We start from the raw sequence: 14,345 nt of genomic DNA, 5'->3' as shown, positions 1-14,345 counted from the left end.
CGACTACAACAGTGAAACGCTAAGAACATCAGGCTTAGTTTCCTGTATTGAGCATTTCTGATGCATTACACAAAGTCAGACTGCATCAATCAGTATTAGTTTGATGGATGCCTTGCATGCTAGACAGGTCACCTCTTGGCAGTCTGTAGGACAGAGAACAGCAACAGGGCTTTGTTTAGGCCTTGTAATCCTTTAAGGCATCTCTGTGGGCATTGCAATTGTTGCACTTGTCTGGACAGATATGCCAAAGGGGGCATTACACTCCATGAATGACCTAATGAGGGCAGGAGTAAAAGGGGAACAACGACACCCCTAGCTCTACATACAATCACTGTTTTTTGTTTAGCTGTGCAATACAGAATGAAGCTATTATGGCAATGGACACATGCTCAAACATTAGTTCACTTTCGACAGTTTCCCAAATCCCAAACTAGATCAACTTTTAGGGGTGTACTGTCAATGTGGTATTTCTTCAGGGTAGATAAACTTCTAAGGAAGGCATACAGTTTCAGTTCATGATTCTGGCTCATTTACTTATGACAAGTCCATCAGGATGGCTAAGGTATTTGGAGTTTTAATGACTGCTCCTAGCTTGCAGTCATCTGCAAACATCAGACACATTTGGTATTGGCTTTTACTTCAGAGAAATAAAACTTCAAACAGGGGTGGGTCCCAGCACAGAACCCTGGGGGACTCCACCGGTGACTGGTCTCTCCATGGAGAGAACTTCCCCTATTTTGATTTCATGCATCCAAACTGTAAGCCAGTTGGAAATCGTGAGTTTATTCCCAATTTACTTTTTCTACTATGCCAGAGTGGGAGGGAGATTACCCAAAAGCTTTGCACAGGTGAAGTATGTGGTGTGTACCAGTTTGCCTTTATTCACTACTTTGGTGACCTTTTGAAACAAGTCCGCCAAGATAAGAAAGCATGACCTGCCCCTGATGAATCTAAACTGATAGAAAGCCTCCAAACACTGTACCCATATCCTTATTAGATCCCCGACAAGCCTTTCCATAGCGTTAGGCTAGTCAGACTTATGGGTCTTGTGTTAGGTCTGTGGAAAGTACTTCCTTATACAGGGGAATCAATTTAGCTGTTCTCCATTTGCAAGGTACAAAGCCTATATGGCGACCAAGGCTGAACAATGTTGTTAGAGGTGTGGCTAAACAGTGCTTCATGCCATTTAAAAATACAGAGTTCACACACACACCCCACACACACACACACACCCCACACACACCCCACACACACACACACACACACACACACCCCACACACACACACACACACACACACACACACACACACACACACACACACACACCACACACACACACACACCACACACACACACACACACACACACACCACACACACACACACACACCACACACACACACACACACACACACACACACACACACCACACACACACACACACACACACACACACACACACACACACCACACACACACACACCACACACACACACACACACACACACACACCACACACACACACACACACCACACACACACACACACACACACACACACACACACACACCACACACACACACACACCACACACACACACACACACACACACACACCACACACACACACACACACACCACACACACACACCACACACACACACCACACACACACACACCACACACACCACACACACACACCACAGCACTGCTTCAGTGAGCATTTCCAGCCAAAATGATTTTGGTGTGGGGCCTGAAAGTAGCACTGCTTCAGTGAGTATTTCCAGCCAAAATGATTTTGGTGTGGGGCCTGAAAGTAGCACTGCTTCAGTGAGTATTTCCAGCCAAAATGATTTTGGTGTGGGGCCTGAAAGTCCTTCTCTGGAAGCTCTGATTTCTTTGCACCTCCCAAAGAAAGGTAGCAGATTACCTGCCAATCTTCCAAACTGCCCAAAGGTTGTGTGTGAATCCAGAATGGAAGACTAGACTGCATAGTTAAAGGCATGCGAGCCCAAGCAAAAAGTGGAGACTTCAGTTCAAGGTTTTGGACTCTTGCCTTGTGGGTGTGTAGCCAGATGTTACAGCCTCTGGTCCAAGCAAAAGAAAATCAACCTAGAACAGCTGGCCAAAAGGCTGGGCTTTTCTGGGGGAGACATCTGTGCCACCTTTCTGTAAGCGGAAGGCCCAATAAACAAATTAAAACTTCAAGGTAAGTGGGGTATCAGTTCTATAGAACAGATCTCTCCTTGACTGGGGATAGGACCCATCAGTATTCTGCATCTTTTTCTGCAGTCACTATGCTTGTGGATGGATGTGATTGACAACCATGCTGCGACACCATGCATAGCCTGGATGGCACCAAGGATAACCACTAACTATATTAGTCTCACCTTCCCACAACACAGCATACATCGGCAAGCTAAAACGTTTGATGGTTTGGCACCCTCCATTGTCAATATGTATATTGTCAACATGTGTACACACTTGCCTGATATATTAAAAACTATCACCATGGCTACTTGCAGGTACCACCCCCTACCTGTAGGGGGACAGATGGGAAGTATCCCCTCCAAGGTTAAACTGATATGGCAACAGTGAATCAAATACAAAAGGACTAACCTGAGAGGCTTACTATTGAGGCGAGTGCCAAGCAGTTAAAGCCAACCTAGTATAAGGGTTGAAAACCACTAGAAGCAGCAGCAAGGTTACATACTGGGAAGAACTAATTAGGAGACCCAACTACAGGCCAATTAAACGTAAAAGATTGCACAACAGATCATGTGCTTTAGCTAAACATTTGGGTGCATAATTCAGCATTAGATATTGGCAAGTTGATCCACTCATTATCAGCAAGATTCCTACCAACTCTCTAATTAGTAGTCAGCTACATCCAGTATTACTTATTTTCACTTCATTTGTGTACACAATGGCTCGTGTCTACTCATACCCAGCTATGTATTTTGCCCCACTCCCTTGGGGAGCCAATAAGGAATGAACTTTCAGACCACAACTCTGGAAACCAAGCAACTTCACAACCTGCATGATGTCAAATGTAGCAAGACAGAAACAAGTACATAAATCAGGGGTGGTGAGAAGCAGAGGCCTGTGTTGAGCCACACACTGGCATTCAACTTCCTGAAGTGAAATCCTGCACCTACTACTCTAGATCAACTTCTTGCACCCAAGACACCACCCTTGGAGCAGTTTCACTCTGCGTGAACTCACCAATTTGAACAGTTTGGCCCCAAGAGGACGATCCCAACAGATAAATCTTGGCCCCAAATAACCATATATCCATGACTAGATATGTCAAGGTACAACTCTGACAAAGATTATGTAGCCAATATGGGAGGATGCAATGCAAACACTGGGATGCACTCCTCTGGGATAGGAGCCATGGATGCATTTCACACCTTTCATTCCCTGGAAAATGGGGACTGTAACAAACTGAATATCTGTACGAGTATCTAAAACTGGTGAGGGCTGTAAATTACCATGACTATGTAGTCAATATGATGTTACTGTGTGGAGTCATGGACATATATGTAGTAGAGTGCAGAAAAGTCCAGAGCAGAGTAAAAAAATGCAGACTGCTCTTAGATGTGGATACTTGCATCTTTAAGATTAGATGCCAGAAATAACATGGGTCTTTTCCTTCACTCACCATCCTCCGATGATCTCACCATCCTCAGATGAAAGCTTCTGGAAGAACAGGAAAGGGGGACTAATATTAAGAACACAAACAAAGTCTGTACAATTGGAAAGTCCATCAAGGGGTGTCTAAAGGACAGATGTATCCTTGCCATCATAGATAAGAGACAAGTTTTCATGCAAAAGGAAGTAGAGGACCTCTATTTTCTAGCTCCCACACAGCTGACCTGCAGAGAGGGCAGGTCACACTTGAGGCAATGAACATAAAAGTTTAGTACATTTAGAATAAGTGCACATTAAAGGTGGTACCAGTCAGGAATGTGTTGAGCCCAACACAAAGTATAACACTTCAGGCTGATTACCTACATTATTGGCCATATTCTCGTCAGTGCACTAGGCACAGACGAGACTTTAGAAGCCTAGTGAGGAGCTGGAAATGGCAGTCCCTGTCAAAAGAAAGAAAAAAAAAATTTGCAAAGACTTACTCAACTCTCACTGACTAAATAGTTTCAGCTAAGTGGAGACAAAAGAAATGGGTTCTCAGTAGTCTGGGTCAAGTGAAGTTGCAAAAAGGCGGTGTTCAATGTGGGGGAAAATGAAAGCATTAACCCAAGGACCCGCTCACTACAGTGAGTGAGGTGGGTGTACACTTCCACTCTTAGAAGACAGAGTGCAGCGTTAATTCCTTGATGGAACAGAATGGCAATACATGTTAGCATCACAACACACAAGAGGAGGTTTGAGGGGACTTAGGCTTAAGCCTGTACATTTAGCCCTGATCCCCTGCAATGGACACCTCTTCTATGAAAGTCTGTTTATAGCATGAAGCATCTCTCCTTGTGGTACCACTGGATTATTACACAGTTTTCTGGTGCTATCAATATCTATATACAGATGCATAACACACCGATAATATATTGGTGTATATCTATATATAATGTAGACACACAGTGCGTGTGTGTAAAGTCTGAAAACACAAAACAATTATATACATATTCTGTATACAGATGGCAAGCCCCATGCACCCAATACCCCAGGTGTTTATACATACACCAACTCAAGGGATGCACAACGGCAGGAAAAGGGCAAATTCCTACTACCCCACACAATGGTCTTCCACACGGAAACAAACTGAGAATTCAGTCTCAAGTCAGCAAAACAAATGTTCAGACAAGGAAGAGTATACCATGTGCATATATTGTGCGCATGTGAATGAGCATTATATGGCATACATAAGTTTCTAAATATATAAACAAACATTATGTATTCATACAAAAAATCCTGTATTTTAAACAGAGATACACATGCATAAAAATGGCAACTCCCATGGTAGTACCAGAAACCAATAAGTTTTAAGGTTTTTAGACACTAAATGCAGGAACTTTGCAAATCTCTCACACAGATATGAACTACATTAACTGTTCAAAAGAGGATTCTGGGGCTGGGTACATCAACTTACACTTGGTACATTCTTCCCCAGCATGTTCCGAACACCATAGCTCTTCTTTATCTTCAGCTGTGAAGACAGTACATGGAAGTACCAACTGTTTACGTACATGAGAAGGTAAAAGCTCATTTGGTCATGAACATGCACTAGAACACACCCAAGGCTTTATAAGGGCTTCACTCCAACTGACTAAGGAAAGCCAGCAGGAGGCTCTGGATGTTTTACTAGTGGTCCACTGATTGATGCATGACTGGTTACAAGCATTTTTTTTTTTTTTTTTTTTTAATACATAAATACCTATAAAGTCTAAGGAACCCCAATCTTGGATTATCTGCTTTGCCAAATCTGCAGAGTTTATACCAAAGCAGAGCAAACAAAAATAAATGTGTCCAGCCATACAACTGAAACTCTGCAGTGCTCAGAGATCCTAAGGTTCAAATGACTCACCTGCAAACTCTTTCCACTACAATATGGAAAACATCACAAAAATAGAATGAGAAAAAAGGTAGGCATCACAAAAATCTCATTTACAAATCTGACATTCGTAAAAGCAGCTTGCATTAACCACAAGACTTCTCTGTATGCTCACATGATGAATTCATTAGGCTGGCAGACCACAGTAGCTACGCCTCCTACAATTATCCAGGGATTGACCACAGTCTGACCCCCAGTGACAGAGGTTCCAGCTTCCTCAGCAGCATCTCGAAATCCACTGATAAGCAAAGGCATGACCTTCTCACGATCCTACAAAACAAAATAAAATATTTAAGGTCATGCAGCAAATCTATCTTAAAATATCTTCAATTTCAGAGGTCATTCCTAGAAATTTAACTTTGTGGTAAAGACTAAAAGGGCAAAAAAAAGTGTCCATTGTCCATAAAGTGCAGCATTCTGCCAGGAGCCTGTTTATAACAGATGCCCCATCATTCAGCTTATAGGAATGACTGAAGAATGTTTCAAACACATCCAACTATAGATCTTCCTCTATGATCACTTTCGACTTACTGTTTAAAGGTATTCGGCATGCTTTGAAGTAATCAATAAAAATGGTATTTGGTTTGACTGGCAAAAGTTTAGTATCACAACAAATCTTCCTAGAGACTGACACTTTAAATACCAGGTCGCATGACTAAACTGGGCTGCTACCCACCAAGAAATGTTCATCGTAGTTCACACAAACATGGACCTCAAATTGCACCACATTTATGTTGCCCCCTCCCTTGCCAAATCTACCCATACTGCTATGATCTGTACACGGAAACCTGCTTTGCAGACTCAAATCCTCTACATTCAGGCAGGACTCCAAAAATGTACTGATCCTACCAACGGCACAACCCCAAGTAAACCCTGTAATTGTAGCTACCACCTACTGCTCTGAATTTTACTCCCTAGGATAGGTGAACTAAGGCATCCACATCAATCCAGCAAATGCAAAATGGTAAGTTTAGAACTAAACCCATATGGTGGACTTAAAATCTATAATTAAAACATTTCTGGGCATCACTAAAAGATATCCACTATTATACAAGGGATGTAAAACTGGCAAGTCAGCCTCTCAAAATGTACCGCAAGGAAATCAGAGACCCTTGTATAATGGTGATGGAGATCTATGTTAGTGGTACCCAGAAGTCTGTCTGCAATCCTGAAGAAAATAATAAAGACTTCCTCAGCTATACAAGGAAGTAAAAGTACCCACACGCACACAATGCAGGAACAGTACTAGAAGAGACAGAATTCTGGATGTGGCTCCAACAAAATATGTGTGCTTGCGTGTGGGGGGTGGAGGCTGTCTTGTCAGCTGTGCATGTGATGGCACCTTTGTGACTTACAACGGGCCATTTCCAGGCTCATCATGGGAGAACAAAAATTAAAAAATTTATAGTAAAACACTGCAAATTCAGTAAACATACATTCAGCGAAGACTAGTCATTTCTATTTGAATACATTGACATAGGACTATGTCCTATATAGACTAAAATGTAGGGGAAGGTGGGCAAGTAATGCAAAATACAGCAAATAGCATGGAATTTTAAGAGGAAGTTGTAAAATGTTGAACGGGGAGGCTGTCACAATGACAAGTGGAAAATCAAGGAAGCAGAAAAAAATATGGAAAGAAATCACTATGGAAAAGCATCTGAACAAGGAAAGTATCAAAATTTAGGAGGGAATGGCTAGTGATCAGGAGGGAAAAAAATGACAAAAGTGGGAGGGAGGAGATGGAGGACACAGAGGAAGAGGAGACAAAGTTAACACAGGGGCCTTTTTGAAGTCTGGCCATGCATTCCAAATGTATCCAACAAGTTTTGGTGCCCTAAGGTTATTTTAAGGGGAATATTTTTAGTTTGGGCTTGGATGCTCAAGCATTTACAGGCCGCCTCTGTCCATTACAGACATAGGTGCCAGACAAGGGGGCAAATTTACTACTCCTCATCCAGTGGTCTAAGTTATGCCTGAATTGGGTTGGGGAATAATTCTACTTCACATGGATGGGAAGTCTGTTCCAGAGAAGGGGTAGTTTCCGATAAGTAAATCATTCTGGAGGGGCAAGCGTGCAAGTCAATGAAAGGCTTCAAGTCTCTAGAGTGGGAAATTCCGATGCCATTTCTTTTGCAGATATGCAGAAGGTCCATAAGAACAGAATCCAACTGTGCCTCTTATGAAATGGCTAGATCACCCCCAAGTCTGTAGGAGAGTGTAAAGGGATAGGGCTTTGAGGTGATCCGTGTAGGACATGTCAAAATCTTGTATCTGCTGTGAGGAACCTTTGTGGACATTCTTATTGCATTTGCCTGGTCAGGTACATACCTGGGGGGCACTGCACTCTACGAATGATCTGACGAGGGCCAAATATAGTGGAACGATAAAACTTCCTTGGACCTAAAAAAGTCATACCATTACTTAAGTTGCCCAACACTGAAGGACTTCCTTACTACAGTAGATGCATGATGGTCAAAGGCCAGATTACTGTCTACATGCATCCCCAAATACTGGGGACATTACTAAGGGGCGTGTTATCAGTGTGGTAGTTTCCAGAGGACAGCCACCATCCCAAAGGATACCATTATGCATTTCTTGGCAGAGGTTTAGACAATGGCTCTAGCACCACTTATTTGTCTGCCCTTTTTGGCTATTAGTTTCATTAGGGATGGGGAGGGAGTCTAAATGCACCTATATTTTGCAATCTGCAAAACTGATCAGACACCTGAAGTTGCTCTGACATCTGAAAAGTACACGCAAAAAGGGACAGAGCCCCGATGGACTCCACTAGTGACCAGCCTATTTATGGAGGTGGACTCCCTTATAACTTTTTGGGTCTCATCTGAGCCAGCTGGCTATTCAGCAGGTAACAGGATTTTATACCAAATTCTGTTTCATCTACAATGCCAGAGTAGAGGTACTGTAGCAAATGCCTTGGCCAGGTCATGGTAGGCATTAATGTACCATTCTGGTCAATTTCTTTGATTCCCTTCACGAAAACCACTAAGTTCAGGTAGGAATTACCTGCCCTTGACGAAACCAAACTGGGATTGGATGCAGTATACCTCTAGAGTGTAGTTGACAGGGAGTGTAGATGGTCAGACTGTGCAGAGTGACTCTAGTTGCCCTGATAGGTTGCGTTTGATGTGGGGAGGGCATGAAAGATGGAACAGAAAATGTGGAACTCTGAGAAAATATGTCAATAAGGGGAACAAAACAATTCATAATCTATAGAAAAACAGGACTTTTCTTCTATGCATGGACACATGTACAAATTAAATGGAGGGAATGGTAATGTATACTTCTAAAATAATGTCACCATTCTAATCGGCTTGCAAAACAAATTACAAAAGGATTCAGAGATCTTTTGAATACCGGCAGTTTTCATAAAACAGCCGTAAGCTTTTTCATTCTCAACTCTAGCACACTGCAGACCTACAAAAACCGTCAGTGCTGTATTTAAATGCAGATGTTCCCTGGAGATTAAAAAACAGTAGAGGAAGACCTTCTCTAGGCTGCACATATCACTACCAGGATAAATAGAGGACTGCTGCCTGGCTGAAGGAAGGATATTTATGTAGATTTAAGTTGCCCATCCCTGCCAGACTTTTGATATTTACTTAAGGCCGCTTTGGGGGGTAGTCTACTCTCCCCCATTCAGCAAGGGCTTTTTCAAGAGGCTCTTACAGTACACAAATCTCCTGCTAATCAATTAAATGGATCTTCAAATTAGAGCAGACCTTGTGTTATACGGTAGTCTTTTCCACCAATTACAATGAGCATCCCACATGGACTGAATAACTTAATTTCAGGATTAAAACACAAAAGTGGGATTATGGTATTATGGGAGCAGCTACTTAGAAATTCTATGCTAACATGGCCTGTGTTAAAAGAAAAGTTTAGTCTACTTGAGGAGAGCAGAGTAGGGTTTGGCTGGTTGCGTTTGTTACCTAGGAATGGAAACCTTGGTTAAGACTGCCACAGATTGGTCATGGATTCAGGGGTGGCTAGACTATCAGAGAGGCTATGACCACACCAAAGGGGTAATCTCTACAATTTAAGACTGTTGGGTGGTAGAGCACAATTAAATTGAGTTACAAAGTTATGTGGGAGAATGACTTGGGTATTGCAATCTGAAGAGTTTGAGTTTCATTAAATTCCTAGATATATACGTTTTATACGTTTAGATAGTTGGCAACGTTTTTAAAACATTTATATGCAACTTGAGAGGTATGATCTCCCCAACAGCCACCAAACTTCGATGGAGACGCAGCATGGGGCAGACTGGACATCAGAAACCTGTATTCTGCTGAATCAGCCAGTCTACAAAGACATTCAAATAATTTTGAGATTTACTCTGGGCCAGTAAAATGAATCTTATGTTCTCTTTTCTGAGTTTTACCGACATCTTGGTTTAAGAGGGACCTCTTCCTTGCACATCATTAGGATTCTCAGGAAAATAAGATCCTGGAAAATGAACTGCCTCCATTTACAGCTGATTTGCTTAGCTTGTTAAAAGATATCAGGGGAATTTAAAACTCAGACTGATAACCCCTTTAACACCAAAGCAATAAGTTTAGGACAGAAATTTTAGCCCTCATTGTTTAACTGTTGATGTTCATTTCAAATGGGAAAAAAATAAATAAAAAAGTGTGTGTATGGGTGTGTACTGGAGAGGAGCACATACAATACTGATGTAGACGATAATGGGAGTGTAAAGGGTTAACGTGAACAAGAATGACAGGGGAACAGGAGAAGGGGACACATGTAGCATACTACAATGGAAAGCTATGACATGGACCCACAAATGCACTTCATAGCATAATGGCAAAGGCTTTTACCTCACACATACAAGGTACAGTGGTAGATTCCAACTCCTGGCTATCTATTCATCTGTAGTAGCCTGCAGACTGAAAACCTAATCTTTACCCCTGAATCCAGACAGCCCCAGACCTTGTTCAATTTGTGGCACAAGGCATTTGAGGGTATGGGCAGGAAGGATTACCTTGAGTAGTTCATAGCAGTTTGTTCATCCTCTGGGAGGGAGGTTGTGTGAACACAGTACTTGACAGCTACCAGTGGCTGAGTGTATCCTGCCTGGAATAGCAGGGTTGGCTTGTGCCGTCAGTACAGAACTGGGAAAGAAATAATGTGCAGTGCAACATGCATACCCCATTGCCTCTTCATCCTAACCAGGCAGCAACTGAAAGCTGGGAAACCACTTGTGGGAAGGATGTGCAGGCAAGCTCCCCTTGTGGGAAGGATGTACAGGCAGCTCCTCTGGACCTGAAACAGGCCTACCACTTACCATTCAACCTCTAAACTAAGGGAGTGATTAGGCTTTCCAGGTAATTAAAAAGGTCTTGGGCATCTCGCCTAGCACAGAAAAGATCAGGTCCGTGCCCCAGATGGAATGAGTAGGCCAAATGGGTACAGGAGCCAATCAGGAGGTATGTGTAAGTGCATGTACTTCTCACAAGAACTGCCAGAATGGGTGGTGAAAAAATAATCTGCAGAGGTACACCATAAGAGTGCATGGGGAAGGATGACGAAGAAAGGAACTGAAGGCAGATTACGAAAAGGACTGATGTGGCAGTGGTATGCATGCTGCTCTGTACAACTGTTTCTTCCCCCTCTTACAAAACCAGGGCTTTATTATTGCTCCATAAAAAGCATACTAGAACTTGGAAAAACTACTCACTATTTAAAAAAGACAGTCTGATATGGGACTGATTAATGCTGACATTATATACTATTACACATGCTAATATTGTTATAAACAAATATCAAACATTGTAAATATTCTACAATGAAAATAAACGGACACTGGTGTTGTTTTCTGATGCTTTTACTCATTTAATAAGCACTTTCTTAGTTAGATGCCATACAAACAGATCTCCAGGGCATTCACACAATTTGGTATGAAAGCCATGAAGTATTTATTTGGTATGAAAGAGCTTTGTTAAAAAAAAAGTGTTTCAGTTTATAAGTTACTAATATTTATTCTGATAGATAACTAGTGGTAGATCATTTGGTTAGTGAGCTGGTTTCTTCAAGTTTGGATTAGTAGGTTAGCCTTAATAAGATGTTCTTTTAAATTTGTCTTTAGCTCTTTAGGTTCCGTTTTAATGTAGCAGTCTCAGTTTACACTAGGTCGTTGAGGGGAACTTGGTTAAAGGAATGAGATTAAATGCTTTTATTGCTCTCAACAGAATTACCCCCTGTAACGACTCTTGCTGAAAATAACCTAATTATATGCAAGTAATGAACATAATTGCTTTTCGTTATACTCAAACTAGGACAGCTTGTTTTAAGAGTTTCAAAGATTTTACACTGACTATTTTTTTGCAGTATGCAGTTTAGATTTTTATTAGTGAACTAGGTGCATAACATTTCAAGGAATAAACTTCACACCCTCCACAATGAATTTTCTTCTTGGTTTATTTTTTGACCCAGTATAGGTTGCATACTGGGTTTTCTGAGACTTCGAGGGATACCACATATTTTTCTTTGCATTACTTACTGTTTGCCTCCAGAATAAGAGCCCAACTAGTACATAGTGCAATGTAAAGGGGAACTAGTGGCAACAAGTTGCAAATGCATGGTTAAACTCTCTAGCATTCCTTACAAACAGATGAAGTTGAGCTGTAGACTTTGGGGGAACATTCACAAAACAGAATGGTTTGCACTCAGTGGATCACAAATATGATAATTTTTTTTCCCAAACATCAGCTCTGCAACTAGAAGTGTATGCATGCAAAACTAAACCCCCCCCCCCCCTTAGTGACACAAGCACATATGCATTTCGAAGTGACAAACATTTGCTCACCTTTTCACTCATCTTCTGGCTGACACTTAGAAGCATAAGCATGTTATCACACTCCGTTATTCCCATTGCATACAAATCACTTAAAACATTTGCACAAGCAATACGACCCTAAAGGGAAACAATATATAGTTAGCACAACCAGAGCAAGTGCTGTAGGTTTTCAATTGGGTTTTATGAACTCAATATTAAAACAAACCAGAAACCTATACATGCAAAACAGCAGATGAAGTACATGCAAAACAGCAGATTAACAAATGGATTAAGTTTTAAAAATTTTTCTGAATGAACAAAAGTACAGTTTTGTACCTACCATAAATGTAGATGTTAGAGTGCTAATACAGCTGCAGTCATAACAGATGGGTTTTCCTGCAGTCAGGTGGGTCCTCGGTCGGCCGAATTCCAAAGTCTAGGTCCGGTGTCAGTTGTAGTCGCTTCTTCCCTGACGTCAGTGCGACAGGGGTATAAAAAAAACAGCAGACGCCATTTTCTTCAGTTTTTCTTGCCCCAGATGTCAGGTGCCCCCCCAGAAGGAAGGCAATACATAAATTTATGTAATAATGCAATGCAATATAATCAAAAAACAGTAGTTGCAAGCAAATGCATCATAAATGAATACCCCAATCAGGTTGTATGAGGAGGTGTTAGCCAATAGGCCTGTCCCAAATTAGCGCACTCATCTACATTTATGGTAGGTACAAAACTGTACTATGTTCATCGTGCATACAGCTGCAGTCATAACAGATGGGTAGAATCCCAAAGCTAAAAAAAAAGGGGAGGTAGGCACTAGGTGGAACTAGGAGGAGCCAGGATGCCCTGCAAGACTGCAGTGGCAAAGCCTGCTCTAGTTTTGGAGTATAATGGTAGGTGATCGTGCTTGGAGAAGGTATGCACAGAACTCCAAGTGGCTGCTGCCAAAATATCTTTGGTAGGAACCCCTCTGAGGAAAGCTGCAGAGGTAGCTGTGGCCCTTGTGAAGTGAGATCTGACGCCTGCAGGTACAGTTTTACCATGAAAAGAGTAACAAAAGCATATGCAGTGGGCTATCCATTTTGAGATTGTCCGTTTGGAAACTGGCTTCCCTTGAGCTCCTGTAGCTTAGGACACAGTTCTGATTTTCTGAAAGGCTTTGTTCTGTCCAAATAACACAGCTGTCTGTGGATGTCCAAGGAATGTAGTAGTCTCTCCACTTTGTTTTGAGGATTAGGGTAAAAGGTAGGTAAGTGGATAGCCTGATTCAAAGCTACCCTGGATACCACCTTTGGCATAAAGGACGGATTGGCTCGTAAGGAAACTCTGTCCTGATGGAAAATGATGAAAGGCTGCACAGCCATGAGGGCTTGTAGCTCCGATACCCTGCGAGCTGAGGTGATAGCCAGAAGGAAGGCTGTTTTCCAGGACAAATATTGCAATTCTGTTGAGGCAGCTGGCTCAAAAGGAGACAAGGTCAGTTTTTCTAGAATGAAATTGAGGTCCCAAGCAGGTATTGGTTGTTTCCTTGGGGGGTTTTATATTCTTAGCCCCTCTGTGGAACCATCTTAAGAGGGGGTGAGAGTATAAAGGAGGATCAGTGTTGTATTCTGCAGAAATGGCTGAGGCATGGATTTTGATGGAGGAGAATGAAAGTCCACTGCTTAGCATCTCAGCTAGATACTGTAATATTTGAGGTAAATTCAGTATTCCAGGATTTTGGCCCTTTTTCTCATTCCAGGCACAAAACGGTTTCCATTTTGTAGAGTAAGCTTAGAAGGCCTTCTGGCCTCCAAAATGACATCCTGCACCTCCTTGGAGAGTAGGGTCTGTTGTGAAGTTAAGGAATCTTCCATGCGGCCAGATTGAGTGTTTTCAGCTGACTATCAAGAGTTTTGAAGCTGTGCCGAGTTAGAAGAGGCATTAGAGGTAGGGTCCATGGTGGGGAATGCGTCAGATTCCTCAGGAGTGGGTA

The 14,345-nt window shown here is 42.1% G+C and overlaps 1 protein-coding gene across 1 annotated transcript in view; it reads right to left on the bottom strand.

Moving 5' to 3' along the window:
- The window catches only part of LOC122816335 (selenide, water dikinase 1-like), a gene marked incomplete in the record, with an annotated part of 527,394 nt that overhangs the window by 335,180 nt on the left and 177,869 nt on the right, over nt 1-14,345 (bottom strand). The window contains 2 exon segments of the mRNA XM_044089063.1: nt 5,687-5,841; nt 12,404-12,511. Coding sequence (XP_043944998.1) covers nt 5,687-5,841; nt 12,404-12,511 — 263 coding nt within the window.

Source organism: Protopterus annectens, chromosome 12.part0 (assembly GCF_019279795.1).
Source record: "Protopterus annectens isolate FY-2018-M chromosome 12.part0, PAN1.0, whole genome shotgun sequence".
Classification (NCBI taxonomy): domain Eukaryota; kingdom Metazoa; phylum Chordata; order Ceratodontiformes; family Protopteridae; genus Protopterus; species Protopterus annectens.
This window is presented reverse-complemented; position numbering and strand designations above follow the sequence as displayed.